Below are 26,376 nucleotides of genomic sequence, written 5' to 3'. Positions count from 1 at the left end.
GCACCAAGAAGCACTGTGTGCACAAACATTCCCACCGGAGTGTATGGAGGTGATGAACCTTGTCATCGAGATGGTGAACAAGATAATTGCAAAAGCATTAAACCACCGTCAGTTCCGTGCATTGCTAGATGAAGTTGACAGCGAATATTCCGATCTCCTACTACACAACAAAGTCCGATGGCTGTCCAGAGGCGAGGTTTTGCGTCGTTTTGTTGCTTGTTTAGAACATGTGAAAACATTCCTGAAAAGCAAAAACCTGAACTACCCGCAACTGGAAGATATCGAGTGGTTGGAAAAACTGCACTTTATGGTGGATATGACAAGTCACCTAAACATGCTGAATAAAAGTCTCCAGGGGCGGGGAAACACTGCACTGCAAATGCTGGAAGCCGTTGTCATTCGAGCGCAAGCTGACTGTATTCGCCAGAGATGTACAGCGAGGCACACTCTCTCACTTCCCCTCCCTGATAGAGTTCAAAGAAGCCTATCACGATCACATACTCAATGGTGATTTTTTACAAGGTGTGATAGTGGATATGCAAACTGCATTTGGGAGCAGATTCAGTGAGTTCCGAAAGGAAAAAATGACACTGTCTTTCCCTGTCACTCCCCTGGAGATTGACCCGTCCTTGTTGAACACATTCCCAGGAATAATTCAAGCTGACCTTGAAATGGAAATGGCCGATATAGTTGACAAAGATTTGTGGGTGTCCAAGTTCAAAAGTCTGACAGCCGCGCTTGAAGACGTCACTCGCCAGAAAGCCCAGCTTGCCCAAAGCCACGAATGGAGCAAAATTGAAAGCCTCCCAACTATCGAGAAACTTGTGTTTGAAACATGGAATGCTCTTCTTGACCGTTATATGAACATGAAAAAATATGCATTTGGAGTATTATCCATCTTTGGATCAACATACCTGTGCGAGCAGATATTCTCAAACATGAATTACATCAAATCCAAATACCGCACCCGCCTCACAGATGAGAGCTTGCAGTCCTGCGTGAAGATTAAAGTTACATCTTACATGCCCGATGTTGAGAAGCTGTCCAGTGATGTCCGAAAACAGAAGTCACATTAAACGGGTAAGCACATAATCCTGTCATAGACGCATATTTAGTAACAAAGTGACTTTTTCATAAAGTGATTTCTGATTTGTGTCAGTATATTTGGAATGACACAGCCTATGTCTGATATTGTGTTTAGTTGGTTCGAGGATGGCTGCATTATTGCGCGTGTCAAAAGGAAAGAGGATACTGCATTTTACTCTTGCACTGACTTGAAAACTAAAGAGAAGAGGACGGGCATGACTGGGCTGCTTTTATGTTTTTAGTGTCTTTTACACTGTTTTAATGTAGGCTATGTTTTATGCATGTTTTAAAGGGTTAGTTCACCCAAAAATGAAAATTAAGTCATTAATTACTCACCCCCATGCTGTACCAACCCCGTAAGACCTTCGTTCGTCTTCGGAACACAAATGAAGATATTTTTTATTAAATATACCTCTTGACGGCCCAAAAAGTCAATGAAGAAAATGTTTAAATATCCCAAGTGACTACCGTGGCTCAACTATATGTTTATCAAGCGACGTGAATACTTTTTGTGCGAAAAAACAACAAAAATAACGAGTTTATTCGACTATTTCTTTTCTTCCTTGTAGGCCAGAACGAGACTTCCTTATAGATTTCCACGACGCATGCGCGAGAATTGCGATCTAAGCTGGTGTAAGCAGATCGCAAATCTCACGCATGCGTCGTGGAAATCTAAGGAATTCTCGTTCTGGCCTACAAGGAAGAAAAGAAATAGTCGAATAAACTCGTTATTTTTGTTTGTTTTTTCGCACAAAAAGTATTCACGTCGCTTGATAAACATATAGTTGAGCCACGGTAGTCACTTGGGATATTTAAACATTTTCTTCATTGACTTTCTGGGCCGTCAAGAGGCAGTCCCTTAGGAGCCAATGTGGTAGTTATACAGCTCTCAAATTTAATCAAAAATATCTTCATTTGTGTTCCGAATACGAACGAAGGTCTTACGGGGTTGGTACAGCATGGGGGTGAGTAATTAATGACTTAATTTTCATTTTTGGGTGAACTAACCCTTTAAAGTCTTTTACAGTTTGTGTCAAAAGGCTGCTGTTTTATTGCACTCTTTGTTTTGCAATATGTTGCCTAGATAAGGGGGGAAGAGAAAAGGAATGTATTGTATTGTTGAGGATTTATTTTAAGAGGACTGCATTTTATTTCCATGGGGAGGTCTCAGGAGGCCTTTGCATGTTGCACATTTAATTTTTTTTTTTCGAATCCTAAAGTAAAAATGACATAAAAAAATCTGATTTTCTTTGTTGTATTTCTTTAATTTCATCAATGCAACGAAACGTAATACATTAAAATTAATATGGAAGTTAAACTTAAAGCACCATCGTACAGCAAAGTAGTCGCGTGGTGCGTCATTCTCTCCAGGATGCGCTGCAGAGAATATAAACATTTAATCATGAATGCTCATTATGTATTTGTAGCCTACTTATCATTTTGATACTAGGGGGCTAATATAAAACTTATTGCATGTGTTGTCGTCATCAAGGCTTATATAAGGCTTTTAATTTTTTTGCGGCTCCAGACAGATTTTTTTATTTGTCCAATATGGCTCTTTCAACATTTTGGGTTGCCGACCCCTGGCCTACAGATATATCAGCCTTTATTTACAAACTTGGACACCACACGTGACTATTGACTGACCACGAACAGGTAACTTAGCCTACTTGCATTTTCCATTCTCACAATCTTGCTGTATTTTTTTTTTTTTTTTACAATTAAAACTAAAAGTCAAGCCTCACTGTAATACAAATGTAATACAAGCCTCACTGAACATGTAACGAGTAAAATATTACTGAAAATTGATTAGTAATGCCTTACACTACTGCGTTACAGCAAAAAGTAATATGTTACAAGCCTCACTGAACATGTAACGAGTAAAATATTACTGAAAATTGATTAGTAATGCCTTACACTACTGCGTTACAGCAAAAAGTAATATGTTACTGTAATGTATTACTTTTGTAATGCGTTACTCCCAACACTGATTATAACTCACACCACCGGCCTTGTGCTGTCCTCTTTACATCCCTCGCCCTCGATTGCCCTGCTCGCCACAGCCAACTAAATAGAAATTTTGTGTGAAATGAATTTCAAACTCTGGTGACAGCTAATGTTAGCCTTGTAGACGAAAAAAGGAGTGATTTCTCTGATGTGTGCGCAGTTCCGGATTAATGGGTGTGGTTTGCGGAGCTGTGCAGTGTGGTGCATTGTGGGACTTGTTGTCTTACATACAAATGCGCCCCTCGGTTATTTTCTGTCTTTACTCGGTCAAGAGGGCACCAAATTTAAAAATTCTTTTACATTTCGACTACATATATGATCATCCACTTTCAATAAAGATTAATGTTGAAATGGGTGAAATGCTCCTTTAAAAGTCAAAATGTCCTCCCCAGTTCATAAAGGAGCAGTTATTGAAACTAAACTGTTAGCATTAAATGCCAAGCATAGATAGAGTATGTTCACTTTTTTAATCATCATTGTTTGACTTTGAACATGCAGGCATTCTGCATGGAGCAATTCAAGCTCATGACAAAGATCAGGTGGATACTCCTAATTCCCAGTTCACCATGAGGCTGGTGTCACAAGAACCTGCATTACCAAAAATTTCCCTGAAGGACATACCTGGGACCACTAAAATCAAACAGCTTTCCTTCACGGGATGCTTTGACTATGATGTGAGTAACTAATGAAAAGGCATGTTTTGAGCATTTTTCAGCATTTTTGATCTCTGTCTCTTGAATTTTAGATTGCAAAAACATATGAAGTGCTAGTTGAAGTGAAGGATAAAGGGACACCTGCAATGTCTTCAACTGGAACTGTTCTTCTGGACATCAGAGATGCCAACACCCATCCACCAGAATTCAATTCTACCACGGTGAGTCAGGCTGGACAGTCTTTGTTGATTGGTGTGCCAAAAAAAAGTTTAAACACAGTGACCAGGGTTGCAAGGGGCCCACACCATGATGATAGTTGAACAAACTCTATAACGGGTTAAGGGATTAGTTTCAAGTTGACAAAACCAAACCAAACCTATCCATTCATGGAAGAAAATATGTTGTTATATCAGTGGAAGTGAAATTTGTGTAGTTAGTTTATATAATATATAGGTATGCAGAAACTCGGAAAGCACACATGTAGTCATTTTTAAAGCTTTTGTCTGTCGATTCCACATCATATTTTATATATTATCAGTAGCTGAGTAGTATTATCACTATGATTAATTTGAATTGGATCGATAATTAATCTACAATTTTAAAAGCAACTGCCATAAAACATGGATAGGTCTTCATCAATTAATCAAAGATCCCACCAGATTTGGTAAAACATGAAATTCTATTTGGACCTCATTTTCACTAATCAACCTTCTAAGTATAGTATATCTGGAGTGATAAATACAGCAGTTTCAGATCATTCACTATGTCATTAGAAAATGTCTTAAACAGCCAAAATCTCATTAAATTAGTTACATTAAAAAAGTACCAAATTCAAAAATTGTCTCAGTTTAATGCTGAAATGTGCTGATACTGATTGGAGTAATGAGATGTCTTTGCAAAATCCTGATCATGTTCTGTCAAATTTTCATAAGAGTGGAGACAATACGTCAAAAATGTACTACTACTTGTAAAATACATATCAGGCAAAATACAATACTTTGGGTAACTCCTGACATTTTGCAGCTTTTAAAAAAGAAGGCCACCTCTTTGAAAGCATACAGATCATTAAAAACACATGAGGCTAAGCTTATTTTCACACAGTTCAGCAATAAGTGAATTTTGAATTATTCAAAGCAAAACAGCTATATTTTGAAAATCAAATTAATTGAACGGTTTCCAACCCAAGAACATTTAAAACAATTAAATCTGTAACTGGTGAAAAATAAATAAATAATAATAACAGTTTACAATTATCCATAAATGGTACTCTTCTCACCAATAAAATCGCTAATTTTTCAACGAGTATTTTATTGCATCTGTTCAAGAATTATCTTGTGGATTTATTGTTCCTCAGTTTCTCCCATCAGTACCAGCAGCATCTCAGCAATTTTACTTTTCTGAAATTGCACAAAGTGATATAAATGACATTTTGGGTTCTTTGAATGCTTCTTATGCTTCTGATGTGAATAATTTAAATATGATTTTTCTTAAAACTCACGCTAGTACACTTAAAGGGATACTCCACTTTTTTTGGAAATAGGCTCATTTTACAACTCCCCCAGAGTTAAACAGTTGGATTTTTACCATTTTCGAATCCATTCAGCCGATTTTCTGATATTTAGAAGAATATCAGTAACCAGACAGTTTCTGGTTTTATTGACTTCCACAGTAGGAAAAAAATATATACTATGGAAGTCAATGAGACCAGAAACTCTCTGGTTATATCCTTCTAAAAATCAGAAAATCGGCTGAATTTATTCGAAAACGGTCAACTGTTTAACTCTGGGGGAATTGTAAAATGAGCCTATTTGCAAAAAAAGTGGAGTATCCCTTTAAGTCTGATGATCCAACTAATGTTTCCAACTACCGCCCAATTGCAATTCTTCCAACTGTTAAGTTAATTGAAAAAACATTATATAATCAATAATTAATCACCTTGAATACAATGACCTGCTCAGTGATTGTCAGCATGGTTTTCGAACATTGCGGTCAACTATGTCGGCTTTGCTGCTTTTTACTGTGCAGATATGGGCGTCTTTAAAGGGGTCATGAACTGGCTTTTTAAATTTTCGCTTGGTTTTTGCGTTCAAAAACATCAAAATGAATAAGTAATAGGCTATTTTGTACCCTAGTTTTGAGCCTAGTTGAAAAACGCTCGTTTTTTATGGGTGTTTCGCACTGAAGACTTGGAAGTAAACACCCACTGCTGTGAGTGGATAACAGTTTTGCATTTTATGAGTTTCAACTCACCCGTCGATGATGCACTTAGGGGAAATTGTTTTGAAAACATCCAATGTTGTAAAATGGCAACCGGAATGATTCGCCCAAACATGTTCAACCCAGAGTCCGTGTGTAGCACAATTCCTGTCAGATCAAATATAGACGGCACAGCACCGTTCTTTAATCTTAAATCCAGTCTGTAAATCGAGTCTTGTTTACAAAACAATCCTCAGTGAAATGAAGCGAACAGACGGACAATGTTTTACCTCATCAGCTGGAACGTCATTAAAAATAAAGTTTATCCATGCAGTCCTATTGGAATCCAGAGGAAGCATATGCAGCTACTGTCTTCTTCCACAACCAGGCACTGCACAATATTTTGTATTGCTCGGTAGCTCGATCCGGTTTGTAATCACGAGGTAGGCATCTATGTTATTGAGCTATGCGTGTAATGTGCGAATCGGTGGGCGGGGCTAAACCGGCCATGTTGAAGTAGGTGTTGATCTTCTTCTGCGGGGGTGGTGTTTTATCCTCTTTGACGTCATAGTTCCTAGTTCCATAGCCTAAACTCTGAAAACACGATAACGTTAAGCACACCAGAATAAAATATAATGTTCAGAATTAAATAGTGTAGCTGACTTACATTCAGTTAACATCCACAAATGAATAAGCGCATCGATTCAGGGGAGCACACAGAGAACTCAGAGAAAATGCTACGCTTGAGCAAACAGTTTGTGAATAGGCTACTACAAATGATGGCCGTGGATAAAATATAATATTCAGACATTTTTAAACTACAACCCTCTAATGTCAGAATGTTTATTTTGGGGAGTGGCCACTCAGTGTGTAGTGTGAGAGGGGGACTGGCCACTCAGTGTGCAGTGTGAGAGGGGGAGAGGTCACTCAGTGTGCAGTGTGGAGGGGGAGTGGCCACTCAGTGTGTAGTGTGAGAGGGGGAGAGGTCACTCAGTGTGCAGTGTGGAGGGGGAGTGGCCACTCAGTGTGGAGGGGGAGTGGTCACTCAGTGTGCAGTGTGGAGGGGGAGTGGCTACTCAGTGTGGAGTGTGAGAGGGGGAGTGGCCATTCAGTGTGGAGTGTGAGAGGGGGAGTGGCCATTCAGTGTTTAGTGTGGCGGGGGAGTGGCCACTCAGTGTGTAGTGTGGAGGGGGAGTGGCCACTCAGTGTGTAGTGTGGGAGGGGGACTGGCCACTCAGTGTGTAGTGTGGAGAGGGAGTGGCTACTCAGTGTGCAGTGTGGAGGGGGAGTGGCCACTCAGTGTGTAGTGTGGAGGGGGAGTGGCCACTCAGTGTGTAGTGTGGGAGGGGGACTGGCCACTCAGTGTGTAGTGTGGAGGGGGAGTGGCCACTCAGTGTGCAGTGTGGAGGGGGAGTGGCCACTCAGTGTGCAGTGTGGAGGGGGAGTGGCCACTCAGTGTGCAGTGTGGAGGGGGAGTGGCCACTCAGTGTGTAGTGTGAAAGGCCACTCAGTGTGTAGTGTGGAGGGGGAGTGGTCACTCAGTGTGCAGTGTGTAGGGGGAGTGGCCACTCAGTGTGCAGTGTGGAGGGGGAGTGGCCACTCAGTGTGCAGTGTGAGAGGGGGAGTGGCCACTCAGTGTGTAGTGTGGAGGGGGAGTGGCCACTCAGTGTGCAGTCTGAGAGCGGGAGTGGCCACTCAGTGTGGAGTGTGAGAGGGGGAGTGGTCACTTAGTGTGCAGTGTGGAAGGGGAGTGGCCACTCAGTGTGTAGTGTGGAGGGGGAGTGGCTACTCAGTGTGTAGTGTGGGAGGGGGACTGGCCACTCAGTGTGTAGTGTGGAGGGGGAGTGGCCACTCAGTGTGCAGTGTGGAGGGGGAGTGGCCACTCAGTGTGTAGTGTGGAGGGGGAGTGGCCACTCAGTGTGCAGTCTGAGAGCGGGAGTGGCCACTCAGTGTGGAGTGTGAGAGGGGGAGTGGTCACTTAGTGTGCAGTGTGGAAGGGGAGTGGCCTCTCAGTATGCAATGTGAGAGGGGGAGTGGCCACTCAGTGTGCAGTGTGAGAGGGGGAGTGGCCACTCATTGTGCAGTGTGGAGGGGGAGTGGCTACTCAGTGTGGAGTGTGAGAGGGGGAGTGGCCATTCAGTGTTTATAATGGCGGGGGAGTGGCCACTCAGTGTGTAGTGTGGAGGGGGAGTGGCTACTCAGTGTGTAGTGTGGGAGGGGGACTGGCCACTCAGTGTGTAGTGTGGAGGGGGAGTGGCCACTCAGTGTGCAGTGTGGAGGGGGAGTGGCCACTCAGTGTGTAGTGTGGAGGGGGAGTGGCCACTCAGTGTGCAGTGTGGAGGGGGAGTGGCCACTCAGTGTGCAGTGTGGAGGGGGAGTGGCCACTCAGTGTGCAGTGTGGAGGGGGAGAGGCCACTCAGTGTGGAGTGTGAGAGGGGGAGTGGCCATTCAGTGTGCAGTGTGAGAGGGGGAGTGGCCACTCAGTGTGCAGTGTGGAGGGGGAGTGGCTACTCAGTGTGGAGTGTGGAGGGGGAGTGGCCATTCAGTGTGGAGTGTGAGAGGGGGCATTCAGTGTGAAGTGTGGGAGGGGGAGTGGCCACTTAGTGTGTAGTGTGGAGGGGGAGTGGCCACTCAGTGTGCAGTCTGAGAGCAGGAGTGGCCACTTAGTGTGCAGTGTGAGAGGGGGACTGGCCACTCAGTGTGCAGTGTGAGAGGGGGAGTGGCCAATCATTGTGCAGTGTGAGAAGGGGAGTGGCCCCTCAGTGTGCAGTGTGAGTGGCCACTCAGTGTGCAGTGTGAGAGGGGGAGTGGTCACTTAGTGTGCAATGTGGAGGGGGAGTGGCCACTCAGTATGCAATGTGAGAGGAGCAGTGGCAAGACGCCTATCAAGTTTGAAATTTTCCATACAAACGGTTTGAGAGATATGCGGATAACATATGCCTGTTTTTGTGTGTGTTTTTAGTAATTGTTGGTTTGGTGTGTTTGAGTGCTTATTGTTACAATTACACAGCAAAAGTTCAGTGACATGTTTATTTGTGCATGGTAGAAAGCAAACACTGATACTGACATAATGACAAACAGTAAATATGAAAATTGAACTACATGGTTGCATAACAAATTCAAATGGTGATATTAGGTGACACGTATTTGGGTATCTGTGTACAGGTAGCAGGAGTTTAGATTAGATTAGATTTACATTAGGGGTGTAACGGTATGTGAAGAGCTCTTTTCCAAAACGCGTTAAACGCCATTTTTTTAAAAAAATGAGTTTGTCGTGTCATTCTGCTGTGGAGAGAACCCTTTCGCTGCTCCATCAACGTTTCATGCCAAATTGCTATATTTCCCTGTTTAAAATGTACGGCAAGAAACAGTTTCTTTCCAAAACGCGATAAGCGCCAGACCTGTTTTTAGCCAAAACGCGATTAATCCTTGAATTCGATGCAATCCAGCACGGCGGCACTCTGAACAGAGGTTTGTTTATGTTCATTCATTCCTCAAAATGAGTCCTAGTTTTCTAGTCGACTAGAAGTAGATAATTTAAGCCATTTGTCTAATCAGTAATCACATATATTGATTTAATTAAATAGGAGAGAAACCATATGAGCGTATATAATTGCCTTTTCCGCATCTCAACGCATGCATAAAGCTTGCCACAATCTACTCACAAACTTACTTATCTTGCCATCTTCGCAGTGAACGCGCATAGGCCTATAGAAACGCATACTTCGAATTAGCCTACATACGCAGAGAGTTGCCAATTTTTTTTTCGTTTTTAATTTTTTGGTTTAAAAGTACTTAAAGCTTTCTGTAGCTTAGTTCTCAGGTCTGTGAGGCAAGCATCGCGGTGTTTGATATATGAGACGCGCTCCGGTTCACCTGCGCGTGTGTCCTGATTATATTGTCTGATATTTGCTTCTAATGTTTTAATCCAGTCAATTTGTTGATGAAACATTTATTAAAATGAATATACAATTTATATCAAACGAAATTTACAAGCTTTCTACAAAACAAAACTAAATAAGTGGTCAAAATCATGTCTGACCCAATCCAAATATTTTCCGATATTGGGCAGATTTAGAATTTTGATCCTATCTTACTCATCTCATGCGGTTCCCTTTTCATAGCCTACTCAACATAGATGGAATAGCTAAGTAACGTAATATTATTAAACACAAATGTAAAACGTATAGCCTATGTTTATTTTATATATATATTTTTTTTTACTTATATTTAAGCGTCACGCCGCTCCGCTTTGCTCACATGCTATGTAGCCTATACATGTGTGTGTGCATGTGCTGGAGGGGTGCCCATCCCTTTTTTGAATATATCGTTATCATTATTGATCATTTTTTAATAATTAGCCTAGTTTTTCATGCATATGTTGAAATTGGTACTATTTGTTTGAGGTTTGACACTTTATTAAAAATGACTACTAAAAATGATACAAAAAATGGGTGGATTTATAGCGTTTTGAAAAAAAATAAAATTAACTTTTAATTTATCATTAACAATATTGTTGTTTGATTTAATAATCATTGTTCAAAATGTTCAGACTGAACCAATAAAACATTTCAACAGGATAATTTGAATATTCACAAAATGAGTGGGTCTAGGGAAAAAATATAGTTTTCCTGAAAACTATTGAAATGGATTCATAGCGTTTTGTAAAAGAGCTCTTCATGTATTTGTATTGAACCGTTTTGGTTCGAGGCTTCCGGTTCGGTACTCATACAAACCGAACGATTGCTTGGACCATTTTTCCTGTCGGCAAAATTCGGGCTGACGCGGCCAACAACAGTGTTGTGCAAGTTACTTCCAAACTGTAATACATTAGGTATTACTTGTTACTGTTATTTAAAAGTAATTCATTACCTTACAATATTACTGTCTCAGAATTGTAATGCGTTACATTACTCATGTATTACTTTTGAGTTACTTTCACCAAAATAACTAAGTAGAACAACTTTGGGGCTGTAACGATATGCAATATGAAAACGAAATCGCGATTCGCCACACGACTCAGATCCACGAACAGAATCGCGACACACCTCTTCCAACTCCCAGCGTTGTTCTCCTTACCGTCCAGATCCAATGCTGCCTTATCTTTAAATTAGGCTATTAGTATTATTTGAAGTTAACATTATAAAAAACGTAGACCTACACCACAAACTAGTTAAGGAGCATTATGGACATGACATTTGCAGTCAAAACTTGAAATAAAAATTCTCAGAAAATACATGTATTGAAACGTATAGGCTACTTCCTCAAAGGACTCCAGACATTAGACAAATATCAGTCTATGTTTTATTTTTAATATTAGGGAAATGACACACATTCATGCGTGACAAAAAAAAAAAAAGGAGGCAAAATATATTTTTTGTAATTCTGTTAATTACACTACGCAAATCGGATGAGGAAGGGTTGGCTCTCCAGTCTCCATAGAACTTAAAATATTCATTTTATTTTAGTTTTCGTGTTCGCATTTATGAGGAAAAAACAATGTTACAGACCGCTCTGAACTGGCACTAAAAGACTGCTTTAAAACTTTCACATAGTCTGTTGCCTTTAAGAAGTAAAAGCAGACAATACACCGTAATACAACTGTAATACAAGCCTCATTGAACATGTAACGAGTAAAATATTACTGAAAATTGATTAGTAATGCCTTACACTACTGCGTTACAGCAAAAAGTAATATGTTACTGTAATGTATTACTTTTGTAATGCGTTACTCCCAACACTGGCCAACACAACGTTGTGCAACATCAAATGGCAAGCGTAATGAAAGCAGAACGAAACTGCGCTACTCATTATGTGCTTCACGGATCGTTGCTATCAGTTCGGAGCAGCAACATCTGTGCAGCGCGAGCCGATCTCAATCAAGCAACACTGTTAACACACAGCGCTAAGAGATCCAGTAAAGAAAACATTTGAATTCGCCACAGAGGTAATAACATCGCTGCGAGATCTAGTGAGATGCATTCACATTTCTCCGTTATTAACCGTAGATCTCTATTAGATCAAACAGCGCTGTCATGGAAACCAGGAGAAACATTGTGCCGTGAATTAACTAGTGTTACTTTACGTCCACAGACCAGCAACATTCACCATGGATTTAATGTAGTAACACTAACTGTAACCAGTTTGGCTGGAATGGTGAAATGCTTTCAAGTACTTCACATCTTTTTTCAGCACTTCAAAATTCAAATATTATATAAATAAATATATATTTAAATGTTAATTTTAATGTGATGACCAAAACATTATTTGTTCATCCTTCAAAGATGACCCCCATTTATAAACCTGAAAGTTTCAAGATCTACTGTAGGAAAACTCACTTATTTAAAAATATTTTTTTTCTTTGAACAAATAGGACATTTCTCTGGCATTTCTTTCTTTTTGCTGTATCGAAAACGTACCGAACCGTGACTTTAAAACCGAGGTACGTACCGAACCGTGATTTTTGTGTACCGCTACACCCCTAATTTACATTAGGGTCAACTTTGTTGTCATTGTACAGAATGATTACAATTATAGAGACAAAGAAAGGCAGTTAGCATCTTTTATGTTTAGTTTGGTGAATAGCATAGGCTATTACAAAGTAGCGATAACATTGAGTGCACCAGAATAAAATATAATATTCAGAAGTAAACAGTGTAACTGACTTACAGATTCATGTAGCAGCTACACAGTAAACTCAGAGAAAACACTACATGTGTGAATAGGCTACTACAAATGATGACCGTGAATAAAATATAATATTCAGATATTTTTAACCCTCTGGGGACCAAAAATGCTTCTCCGCGTTTTGATAGTTTTTTTTTTTTCACATAGCTGCAAGATAGACTTTGATACTCCGTCATTAATGGTCATATAAATAAAATCAATATATGATTATAAACTATAGAGGGCCTTCTTTTTTTGTGTACACTCTTGTTAACATCAAAACCTTGTGTTTTTGTAAAATAAATCAGTAACACTTTACAATAAGGTTCATTAGTTAACTACATTAGTTAACATTAAAGCCACACCGTGGAACTCTTCAACCTTTGTAATATATTACCAAAACCCATTGAGATGGTAGATCGACTTACAATAGGTTGAATGATGCGTCTGTCGTCTCCTGAAGGTGTCTGTATCACTTTTACTTGCACTTTGTAACTTCGGGTTTCGGGTAGGAACCTGAGCACAAAAAGAACTACAAAATTCGACCGCTTTACGGCATACGTCACTTCCCCCACCACCCACAACTTCCTCAGAATCTAGCGTTAGTGCTCAACTCGCGTTGGATTGCCGTCCGTATGTTTTCGTCATGCCGAACAACAGCTACAAGGAAGAAGGCAACGGTTTTATCAGAGGAAACTAAAAAAGAAATGGGGAGAGTGACAAATTAAAAGCCAGGACGAGGATTAACATATTGGTCCAGCTTTCGCTTCGCTCGCTGGCGTGAGCTAAAGGAGGAGGGGTGCTCGACCGATGCGGACGCTTGCCTGCACACAAATGCCGTTTCTAAGGTAACCCAGATAAATTCATATTAGTGTAGTATTTTCTAGTATTCCGGCCACAGCCGATGGTGTTATAAGTGTAATAAAATGCCCACAGCCCAGTGTTCATTTCTACAAACACAGCCCGCCTCAGTGCACTCTCACTAATAAAATCGGCTCATGTCAACGTGAACGTGCCCGCGACTCATTAGTACCCACAAACACTAACATTACACACCACATGTCCCACGGTTTCTGTAAAAATAAACCAACACACATACAGTCAGCTCTGGCCGATGGTGTTTTCAGTGCAGTAAATGCGTCCGCTGTCCCGCGCCCACATTCACTCACAGACATGATAATCCCCACGGGGATCACCCCGCTCGCTCTCTCAGCCGACTGCTATAAGGGAATCAAGCGCGGCAAGGCTGCCCGGCCCGCCTCATACACTGCAAGCACCATAGACAGTAAAAGCACAAGCACACACAATCTAAGACAGGAGGCTGACCGGTTGACTGTTTGTTGACTTTAATTTGCGACAGTGCTGCGGAGCTTGTGGCCTCTAGGGACGTTGGATGTGAAAATTACATGTCAAGCACCATCTAGTGGCCAAAAAGTTCCGCAGTGTGGCTTTAACTAAGAATGAACAATACTTCTAAAGCATTTGTTAATCTTTGTTAATGTTAATTTCAACATTTACTAATACTTTATTAAAATCTTGTTAACATTAGTTAATGCACTGTGAACTAACGTGAATAAACAATTAACAGCTGGATTTGTATTAACTAACGTTAACAAAGATTAACAAAAACAGTAACAAATGTATTGCTCATGGTTAGTTCATGTTAGTTAAAACATTAACTAATGTTTAGTAAATGAACCTTATTTGTTACCAATAAATCAAATAAACAGGGTGCGCTTTCAGCTCACTCTGTCTCTGCAAAAATCTTTCTGAAACACGTCCGAAAAATGAACTGTAATACAAAAGATCTCTCTTTATGAAGCTGAAATTCTCTTCTTTTAAATGAAGTAATTTATATAAAAAAGCAACTATTCTCAGTTGATGTAATCTGTATGAAAAGAGAGATGTCAGTCTTTTTCCTTTCAACTAATAATAGCAAATGTAACCCCGCCTACTGAGAGCGTGCGCTATTCAATTGCTACTGTTGAGGCAAGCCATGAAAATGCCCACATCAGCTGGATAAAATATCCAGTTTATCACAAATCTAAACTTTACCTTGTGTTGCTGCGCTGTGAGGAATAATACTGTCAAAATAATCCTGGAAAAGTTACCTCAGTTACCTGTTTTTATTTCGAGGAGCAGCACACGGATGCAGCTGATGTAAGTCATTTATTCTTAAGTGCTTTGTTCTAATCGCGTTATTGAATAGTGTCTGTAAACTGCACAAAGACTGTTTTAAATATTAAATGTGCGCACAGACAGCTCGCGCGCGTGTTATGCGTTCATTCACTCTTGCTCCTACATTAGTAAGACTATATAGGCTACTGAGATTTTTTTCTCTACTGATCTGTAAAACCAAAAAGACTGTTTAAGTATGAATCGGTGTTGTGTCTGCTGAGTTAATGTGTAGCCACTAGATGGCAGGAGAGGAGAGAGAAAGGAGGAGAGTAGTAAAGAGAAGAAAAAGAATACACACTCGTGTCTGTGCTTGCTTCTTTATTTTGATACAAGAGATATAAAACATCACAATTGGCGACGAGGATGTCGATTACAGTTCCTTTGCCAGCTCCATTCCTGCCATGCCCTGGCGAGCCTGCACTTACTTTTACCGTATGGCTAAAAATGTTTGAAAACTACCTACTTGTGATCGATGCTACTGGTGACGCATGGCCGGAAGAAAGAAAGCGAGCTGTTCTATTACATGCCTTGGGCACAGAAGGACAAAGACTGTTTTATACCTTACCAGACACGGGCAATACTTATACGACGGCTGTCACTGCACTGAAAAGGTATTTCATTCCTGCAGTTAATGTTGTCGCAGAGAGACACAAATTTAGGCAAAGGACACAGCGGGCTGATGAATCCATGAATCAGTTCCTGGCTGCTTTACGGGAGCTTGCGGTCGCGTGTGATTTCGGAGAGATGGAAGAACAAATGTTACGTGACCAGCTCGTGGAGCGAGCAGCCAATTTACGCGTTCGGGACAGACTTTTGCTTGAACCCGACCTCACGCTGAATAAGGCTGTCTCAATAGCAGTGCAAATGGAGACTGCATTTAGGAATTCCGAGCTACTTTCTGATACTTCACAAGTGCGGGCCATACAGAGTCAACGGAACGTTAAACGAAGGGACAGTAAGACTATACCTTCCCCATCATCAGATCGCTCAGCCGCGAACGCGAGACAGCGGCGTTCGTGTTACCGTTGCGGATCCAACAACCATATGGCTAACAAACCTACATGTCCAGCGATCAAAGCAGTCTGCAATTCAGGTGGAAAAATTGGGCACTTTGCCAAAGTTTGCCGATCATCACAGAAACAGGTGCGTGAGATTGTTATACCAGAGCTCACTGTATTATACATGAATGATCCTAAGACAGTGACAGACAAAATCCTCTGTTCAGTGCAAATTAAAACAAAGGATGGACATTGTCAACCAGTGGAGTTAATTGTAGACACGGGCTCATCAGTATCCATATTGCCCGAGAGCATTTACCGTAAACACTTTGCTTCATGCACCCTCAATCCAGCGACAGTAAAATTAGTTTCTTATTCCAAGGAGATTATTCCAGTGCTGGGCTGTTTCTCTACAGACGTCTTCCATGATGGTAGTACTGCAATGGGCACGTTCTATATAGTAAAGTCAGGCTCACCTTTGCTGGGAATGGATCTGCTTAAGGCACTTCACTGCCGTATTGAAGGCGATGCTGTGATTACACATGAGAATTCGGAAATATTGCCTGTGCATACTGTAGGATGCGCAAGCGGATTCGTGCACAAAGTGAAAGTGAAAGAAGGTTTCATTCCTGTTCAGCAAAAATTGAGAAGATTGCCATTGTCAGTCAGGCAAGCAGTTTCTGATGAACTGAAACACCTGTTGGAGCAGGACATAATTGAACGGGTGGATGCATCTCCGTGGGTCTCCCCAATTGTGGTGACACAAAAAAAGTGGGGTGGAATTCGCATGTGCATTGATTTAAGGGAGCCAAATAAGGCTATAGTTGTTGATAGCCACCCCTTGCCCCATATAGAGGAACTGTTGGCAGAGCTGCGTGGGGCAACAGTGTTCTCTACCATAGACTTGGCCTCAGCATACCACCAGGTTCCATTGCACCCGGAAAGTCGGGATTTAACGGCGTTTATTACCCAGGATGGACTGTTCCGTTATAAACGTATCCCGTATGGACTGGCTTCAGCCGCGCCTGCTTTCCAGAAGATGATGACAGTGATATTACACGGATTGCCAGGTGTTCAAGCATATTTGGATGACCTAATTGTTTTCGCCGAAACAGAGGGAATCCGTGACACTCGTTTAAAAGCCGTACTTCACTGTCTGAACAAGGCTGGTCTGAAACTAAACATGCAGAAATGTAAATTTAAGCTGCAAACCTTGAAATTTTTGGGGCACACGATTTCTAAAGAGGGATTACACCCAGATGCTGATAATGTAGCTGCTGTCGTGCATGCACCTGCTCCCCATGACATAGCCTCACTGCGCTCATTCCTGGGCCTAACGTCTTGGTATAGTAAATTCCTGCCTGATTACGCAACAGTGGTTGAACCCCTGCGTGAAGTTTTGAGAACCTCCACTGACGTGAACTTCTTCTGGACTGATAAGGCTGATCAAAGTTTTGCCACCCTGAAGACGCTTCTATCAAAGAGCCCCATTTTAGCTCTATTTGATCCCCGATTGCCAACTTACGTGAGCACTGATGCTTCTAATTACGGTGTGGGAGGAGTCCTTTCTCAGTTACATGCTGATGGTACATTGTGGCATTTGCCTCCCTTAACTCTTTCTTCAGCTGAAAGGAAGTACTCGACTGTGGAGAGAGAAGCACTGGCTTGTGTGTGGAGTGTTGAAAAATGGAGGACGTATCTCTGGGGTAGACATTTCGTTCTGCGCACTGACCACCAAGCCCTTACAACGCTTCTTACTTCAAAAGGCACTGGTAGAGCTGGCATGCGAATTGCTAGGTGGTCGGCCCGTCTGTTATGCTATTCCTATGATGTTGCATTCCGCCCTGGGAGATACAACACAACAGCAGACTGTCTGTCTCGACTTCCCTTACCGGAGACGAGTGAATCAACAGATGAACCAGAAATGTTCGCCAATGTTTCTCACTTACTCGCCTTGTCAGTCTCTGAGTTTTCGTCTGCATCGGAGAGCTGCCTCCAGTTAGCTCAACTTCGTGCACAGATCAAGAACGGCTGGCCTAAAAACAAGAAGTCAGTGACACAAGAACTGGAACCTTACTTTCATATCAGACATGAGCTTTCTGTGGAGGGTCCTCTCATTATGCGGGGGGATCATTGCCTTGTAGTTCCATTGTCTCTGCGTACAAGACTTGTGAATTTAGCTCACGAAGGACACCAAGGAATTGTGCGGACAAAACAAAGACTTCGCGAGCTGTACTGGTGGCCGAAAATGGGCAGAAGTGTAGAAACTCTGATTGCCTCATGTTTGACATGTCAGCTGAATGACAAAACGGCCAAGCCTGCACCTGCACCTCTCATACCTGTGGAATTACCTAACGGTCCATGGGAAAAGGTAGCCATCGATATTGTGGGACCGTTTGAGACGGCTACATGGGATTGCCGCTACGCCATAACACTGGTAGACTACTACAGTAAGTGGCCAGAAGTAGCTTTTGCATCACAAGTGACAACAGAGGTCATAACAACTTTCCTGGACACCATCTTCAGTAGAGAAGGTAATCCACATTGCTTAGTGTCTGATAATGGCTCACAACTAACATCTACTGCTTTTGCTGATTTTCTGAAGGAACGCAACATTCAGCATTTGTACTCCAGCGTATATTACCCTCAGGCCAATGGGGCAGTAGAACGCTTTAATAAAGTGTTGAAACAATGCATCCAATCTGCAATTCAGGAAAAGAAGTCCTGGAAGGCAGCTGTGACACAGTTCTTGCATAATTTCCGAGCGACGCCACATGCTACCACAGGGGCTACACCTTTCGAACTCCTGCGTGGCCGCAAGATGCGTACAAAACTGGATGTCCTGCCTGTCAGCAGGGAAGTGAAGACACATTTGGAGATTAAAAACACTGTGACACGTAAGCAGCAGAAATACAAAGACTACACTGACAAAAAGAGAGGAGCTAAGGTACCCAAATTCAAGGAAAAGGACTGGGTGCGTATAAAGAAACCAGAGCATGTTCGCAAAGGCTCTACAAGGTACACTGCTCCGTGTTTGGTGAGAAGGTTGGACCAAATACCTTCCTGTTGGAAGATGGGAAGAAATGGAATGCGTCTCGTCTCACGGGAGTTCCAAATGAGATGTCGATAAGTTTGGGAAAGACTTTTGGGAAAGTAAGCTTACAGCCTAATACTGAGGAAAAGGAACAGCAAACTACCCTCAGAAGAAGTGTGAGAGAGTTTAAACAACCAGCTTGGTTGAAAGACTTTGTGTTAGAAAAATAAATAGATGCAATGGTACTGAAATAGTTCATGATTCAAATACAGTCAATTGTTGTTTAATAGGAGTAGTTAAATGTTATTAAGGCACTCCTTAAAGGAACTACCAGGAGTTAATATACCATTCATTTATAATACTACCTGTTTTATGTAAAGAGATAAGTTGTTTCTTTAAGTAATTCTTTAATTCTGTGTTACTTAGTGGTTGGAATAAAGTATGTTATTATGTTATAATGTTCTAAGTCAGAACCTATCCAAAAGGCTTTAAAAAAAAGGGGGAAATGTTGTGTCTGCTGAGTTAATGTGTAGATGGCAGGAGAGGAGAGAGAAAGGAGGAGAGTAGTAAAGAGAAGAAAAAGAATACACACTCGTGTCTGTGCTTGCTTCTTTATTTTGATACAAGAGATATAAAACATCACAATCGGGTGTGTGTGTATTTATATTTATTTTATTTATTTAAATATATGAGTATATATATATATATATGTGTGTGTGTGTGTGTGTAAATATGTATGTATGTTGTCCTTTCAACAGTAAACTCAACAGTCTTTTCATGTATTCGTGATGTTATATTGTGTCATGTTTATCATGTTTATCAAACAGATTCAAAAATGTTGACTCCACGTCATTGATTATAGGCTTATTTTGAACTTTATTCTTGTTCAAACAGATGCTGTATGAAGCAGTAAAGTGTTGAATAAAAATGTGTCTGAAATATCTGTTTATTTGGCAAATGTTGCATTTATTTCACTTAAGCTGTCCGACTTCACGTCTCCGTTTGCAGCTCCTCCCCACCTGCACGTGGCTATTCTCGCCGATCGGTTGCATCCAGCCGTAGGCGATGTCGAACACACCTTTTGTCTCTCTCAGGTGAGAATCATGATGAGGGCTGGCCTCTTCACGTCCATTCGCATATTGCCTTGGCAAACAAAAAATGTTTTTCACAATATAACCCAATTCACAGTTTTATATATACGATTAGGCAGTACAATTTTCAGATCATTGTGAAGAAAAAAATCTAGGCCACAATATCCATTAGTCAAAAGTAATGTGGACGCATATTTCTTATGTGTTTTGTGGCCTTATTTCAGAAACTTTTATTTTAATTTTTTTCAATAACCATGCATAAACAATATTCTCTCAAAAATGCTAAGGAGGTAAAATTACACTACAGCAAAAATGCTATAGTTTTACCTGTGCCATTAATATGTTTATAAGCAACTGAAAAAAAGCACAAATGTCAGGGCAATCAGAACAACTCAAGGACCCCAAATACACCTTGGACCCCAGAGGGTTAAACCACATCCCTCTAATGTCGGAATGTTTATTTTTAAACCACAACCTTCTAAACATCTTCAATGTGTGCCTTTTTACCGAGATATAATCAGTCCCTCCAGGATTTCGCGATGTCGCGATCGCAACTATTAACGCAACTTCAACAAATCCACGTGAATTCAGTGCGCCTTGCAATTTTGAAAAATCACCGCAACTTTTCTGCAACTTTGACGAATCATCGCGCCGCGGTCTCCTGCAAAGCGTCGTCATACGTCAGCAAACTCACTTGTTTTGTTCAGAAGACGCAGCAGATGTGGACTGCCAACGTCTCACATTTAGGCTACCTACAAAAATAACAGAAAAGGCCAATGTTGCCAACTTAGTCTTTGTCGCTATATTTAGTGATATAAAAAAAGCGACTAGAGACAAATCTAGCGGCTATAAACCTCAGTAACCAAATGTTGCCAGCACAATCCAGCGAGCGCGAGGTTTGCTTTCTCCCTGCCGTCACACCTCTCTCTGCGTCCCTGTTCAGTGAACGGCTGCAGTAGAGGAGCAGCACGGCAGCTGACAGACGCGAATGAGCAGTGTTGTTTCCACGGACTTATCACTTATCTGCTTCTCTTTTGTTTTATATTTAAAGAATTGAGTTTGATCATTTTATTTTCCTTTCTTTTCTTGTGTTTATCACTTGTAATAGGCTACTCACTATCACAGTGTATTAGTTCACCCAGTTCCCGAACTCTCTCAATTCAGAAAATTTTACACATAAAAAATAGCTAGCCGACTCGTTCTATTGTCTGACAAAAAAAAAAAATTAAGCAAATGAGAACAGCTTTATTGGATATGCGGCTATATTATATTATATTAGCTATATTAAAATACATTATCAAACATTTTTTTTTTCCACCATTTAACTTTAGTGGCTATTCCTAAAACTGTATTTTGCACTTTATTAGTATTGGCATCTTTCAACATAAATGCTGCTTAATGTTTGTGAGGTTCTGCACATTGACTTTTTTGCAGGTGCAGATCTTGTTTAAAAAAAAAAAAAAGAAGCTTAGTTTGTTAGGTTTTGCTGTGTCTTTAAATCGTTTGTTTTGCCTTTTATGGTTACTAATGGTTAGTTAGTTTGTTCGTGTGTTACAAAGTGTGTGACTTTGTCTCTTAAGTCAATTCTGGACTACAATAGAGCAGATGCAGATGATGAACAGTGTTTTCTGTGGGACATAATAAGTCCCTTTGGGGTGGACATTGGACTTTTCTCTCTTAGTAAACCTATAACATGCACAAAAAATATAACAACACAATAAAGGAAAGGGGAAAAGCCAAAAAGCATAATATGGGCATTTTAAGTAAAAATCTATCTATCTTTGCCGTTTTAACCTATAAAAACATGCAGAAGAACATCGCAACTTTTATCGCAACTTTTTAAAAAAGCGGCCGCAACATCAGGCATTTTAGGCCGCAACAATCACAAAATAGGCCCGCGAAATCCTGGAGGGACTGTATAATGTTTAACTTCGATGGTATCTTCTGGTAACTGCACACGCCGAGATCCGGTGTGCTGGTTGGTCGGCGTTTATTCGCGGCCACCTGTTTAACTCTGTATGTTTTGGATGAAGTTGTTAATGACTTGTTATTCGTTATAGTTTGCCGTGCATTCTGTGCATTGTGCTCATTGAGTGAACTGTGTTTTGAATGTGTTTCTCTTAAAGGAACACTCCGACTTTTTGGGACTTTAGCCTATTCACCTTATCCCCCAGAGTTAGATAAGTCCATGCATACCTTTTTCATCTCCATGCGTGCTATAAGTCTGTTTGACACACCCACCACTAGCCTAGCTTAGCACAAAGACTGGATGTAAATGGTTGCAGCTGGCATACTAATCACAATAAGTGACAAAATAAAGCAAACATTTTCCTATTTACATGTTGTAATAAACCCTTGTGTTGTGCAAAAGAATAGAATGTCCAGTCTTGATCCTGTTCTTTGAACGTTTTACTGAATCTCTTGGTGAACTCCTTAACAACTATCGTAGCCACATTTTAGACATACATCTTATTCCTTATCCAGCCCTCCTTATACGTTGCATGTTACGTGATTCACGCAGACATAACTAATCATCATTCCATTACACTAGTGAACTGCATTTAACATCTCCTAACCCCTCAAAGTAACCAGACTACATGTTTCAGTCTCTTAGCTTTCTTTCCTCATTTATAAGTCCAGGACTTGTGGTGGTCTGGTAATCCTGCCAGACCTGGTTCGTATCAGTCCGTTAGTAGACTTTGGATTTGTTCCACATTGTTCTGGAACATCTGGTGTTTTGACAGCACTCGGTGTTGTAAGTACGGTCTCATGCTGTGGGGTGTTTACAGATGTTGTCATTGGTGCTTTCCCCACTGGCACTTCCTGTAGGTGGCATCTGTTTCGGCGCAACATACCCCCTTGCTCTGTCTCCAACAAATAAGATCGTGGTGTGACACTCCTCTTCACCACGGTTGCCTTTGTCAGCAAGGATTTTTGGGTGTCCACCTTGGTGAGGACCTGATTCCCTGGATATAAGAGAGGTAGGGGTTTTACACCATGAAGCTGGTTGTAGTAGTGAGCGTGTTCCTTTTTCTTGGCTGCATCATTTCTCTCAATGACTTTGGTGTTTGGCCATTTAGGTAACAGATTGCTGTCAAGGGTGGGTAAGATCGTCCGAATTTTCCGACCCATCAAGAGTTCTGCTGGACTGACACCTGTACTGCTGCATGAAGTGAATCTGTAACACATAAGCCCCAGAAGGGGATCTTTTTGCTTTAGAATCCTTTTGGCTATTTGTACGGCTCTTTCAGCATGCCCATTTCCTTGTGGGTGATGTGGGCTAGAGGTTATGTGTTAGAAATCTAGTTCACGAGCCAATTCTTTGAACTTCACACTGGTGAATTGTGGCCCATTGCCCATTGTTTGGCCCATGGCCAAAAGAGTTGAAAGTGGCCAAAGCAAACTATTTCTCTACTCTTATTGATAAGAACCATAATAATCCAAGAGTTCTTTTTAATATTAATAATACTGTTACAAAATCCAGCTGTGTCCATCTACCCAAATGAGTCAGTGGCCATGTGTGAGCGGTTCTGTAAGTTCTTCATAGATAAGATAGCTGGTATTAGAAATAGCATGCAGCTGACCACTGGTAATCCCGCAGGTCAGTTAAATTATACTGGAAGACTTTAAAGGAAGTTTACACCAATCACATTGACTTTTTTAAATGATATGGTGAAGCTTCTAAAACCTACAGGATCACCGCTAGACACTATCCCCGCACGACTAGTGAAGAAAGTGTTCAATGTAGTGAGTCCGGCACTCCGACACTTTGTAAATAAATGCCTTGAGTTGGGAGTGGTCCCTGAGCGTTTAAAACATGCATCTGTGCAACCCATACTAAAGAGGCCAAATTTAGACTCTTCTAATCTATCAAATTTTAGACCTATCTCACATCTCCCATTTGTAACTAAAATCTTGGATAAAGTAGTTCTATGTCAGCTTGAAACGTTTTTAAATGAAAACAAAATTTACGATATATTCCAATCTGGTTTTAAAAAATTTCACTCTACAGAAACGGCTCTTGTGAAGATGCTTAATGACATCTTTTTGGCCACTGACTCTGGACATTCGGTAGTACTGATACTCCTGGATTTAAGTGCTGCATTTGATACGATTGACCACAATGTCCTGCTATCACGGTTAGAACATATAGTAGGCATTAGAGGCCCAGTCTTACAGTGGTTTCATTCTGACCTTACTAACAGGAGTTTTTCAGTCAATATTAATAGCTACCGATCTGCACCAGTAAAGTTAACATGTGGAATTCCTCAAGGCTCCACACTGGCTCCCATGTTGTTCTCTTTATACATGCTTCCGTTGAGTACTATCTTTAGAAAATATGATTTGAATTATCACTGCTATGCAGATGACGCTCAAATGTACTTTCCTCTTAACCACAGATTGACTTTAGACAAGATGGCCAACTGCCTTGAGGATGTGAAAGCATGGATGTCGCAAAATTTTTTAAGTTTGAATGAAAACAAGACTGAGGTTGTAGTGTTTACACCTTCCAGTGTACATGTTACTACAAATATAAATCTGGGCATCCTAACACCATATGTTAAACCTTATGTTAAAAACCTGGGAGTGATATTGGACAGTGGCTTAAAGGTTCTCAAAGCGATCCTGGGTGTTGACGTTCGAATATTTTCAAACAAATCGGAGCTAGACCCTCCCTCCTCCGCATCTCATCTCCTCCCCCTCCCTTCCGTGCTTCCTGAAATAATTGTGAACGTGCATAGTTCTAGCTAATTATATCCTTGTGTGGGTTTGGCGAACATAAGCGTCAATTTAGAAGAAAAAAAACAATTTAACGTTACCCACCTGTCCAGCAAAAACAGAGCAACCTGAATGTCGGACTGGAAGCCCTTCTGCCGCCGGAGTTCTCGCCATCGTTCAAAAGCTTTGCTACCGATGTAAATTCGGAACTTCGCACGTTCTTTATCCAACTCTTTCTTCTTTTTAATTTGTTCCTCAGAACGACGTCTCTTTGGTCGTGTGTCGGTAATTTTTCAAACTTCCCTCTGATGCTTCGCTGCTCTCCTTCACACACACACACCCTTCATGTGCACGTGCACTAACCCCCCAGACCCCACTCAAATACTTCTTGCCAGTGATTGGCTGGAACACTGTTTGTTAGGTTTCGTGGTCCGGGTAAGACATGATTGTTTTTGTTGCCGTTTGTGGAGCCTGTGGTGTCTACAGAGACCGCGTTTTTTTACAGTGTGTTTAGGGGACAGGCAGCTAGCCGATAGTGAGGAGACGTTTGATGTATGTGACAAAAAATGTTTTGGCCCAGCATCGCTTAGAACCTTTAAAGCTGGATAGACAGGTCAATCAAGTGGTGAAATCAAGCTTTTACCAGCTTCGTACCCTGGCAAAAATTAAGTCTATACTCTCAGTCTCGAATTTAGAAAAAGTTGTACATGCTTTTATTTCTACCAGACTGGACTATTGTAATTCAGTTTATATGGGGATCAGTGAGTCATCCATCAATCGCCTCCAAATAGTCCAGAATGCCGCTGCAAGAGTTCTGACAGGAACTCGAAAACGAGAACACATAACTCCTGTCCTCAAGACTCTGCACTGGTTACCAGTGCGCCATAGAATTACTTTTAAAGTTTTATTATTAGTATACAAGTCGCTAAACGGGATGGCTCCATCATACCTCACAGACCTATTGACTGTTCACCAACCACCTAGAGCTCTTAGGTCGGCGAACCTAGGCCTTCTGGTGGCTCCGAGAACAAAACTGAAGACTAGAGGAGACCGGGCTTTCTCTAGTGCCGCTCCTAGACTCTGGAACAGCCTTTCTCCAGAAATCAGAGCTGCACCAACCCTACACATCTTTAAAGTGAGATTAAAGACGTTTTTATTTGACCTGTCGTATGCAAACTAAATGTGGAAGTAATTGCCCTGTGGCTGTTTGTATTTTAATTTGTATTTTTCCCTCTGTACAGCACTTTGGTCAACGAAAGTTGTGTTTATCTGTGCTCTATAAATAAATTGAAATTGAAATTGAAAAATTGTCACCGACCTCCACCTCATCATAGCGGGCAAAGATGGCTTTCAGTTTTCTCACTACCTGTGTACTGGTAGTTGTGGGCATGTGTAGTACACATGAGTAGTAGTCTGAAATGACCAGGTAGGTCTGTTTGTTGTGTCCGCATAGATCAATACCGATCCTCTTCCATGGCCTTTCGGGAAGTGGCGTGGAGATTAGTGGTTCTCTGGACTGAGCTCTTCTCATTTCTTGGCAGGACTGGCACGACGAGACTTTGAGTTTAATTTGGGATGATATACCGGGCCACCACACCGATGTGTTTGCTCTTTCCCGGCATTTGCTCAAACCCTGGTGTCCGTCGTGTATGCGATCTATGATCTCAGCCCTCAGTTTCCCAGGTATAATCATTCTGTTGCCCCTGAAAGTTCATTTTTTAAAAGTTCATTTCTCACGGGGAAAAAGT

General features: G+C 41.2%; 1 protein-coding gene across 1 annotated transcript in view; it reads left to right on the top strand.

Moving 5' to 3' along the window:
• The window catches only part of LOC120494844 (cadherin-like protein 26), a 142,726-nt gene that overhangs the window by 50,242 nt on the left and 66,108 nt on the right, over positions 1 to 26,376 (top strand). Inside the window, exons 6-7 of the mRNA XM_089134714.1 lie at positions 3,592 to 3,767; positions 3,839 to 3,967. Of these exons, the coding sequence (XP_088990840.1) occupies positions 3,592 to 3,767; positions 3,839 to 3,967 (305 nt within the window). The remainder of the gene's footprint in view (positions 1 to 3,591; positions 3,768 to 3,838; positions 3,968 to 26,376) is intronic.

This window comes from Pimephales promelas, chromosome 9, assembly GCF_988280905.1.
Source record: "Pimephales promelas chromosome 9, fPimPro1.hap1.1, whole genome shotgun sequence".
Classification (NCBI taxonomy): Eukaryota; Metazoa; Chordata; class Actinopteri; order Cypriniformes; family Leuciscidae; genus Pimephales; species Pimephales promelas.
The sequence above is the reverse complement of the archived record's forward strand: the minus strand, read 5'-3'. Positions and strand labels throughout refer to the sequence as shown.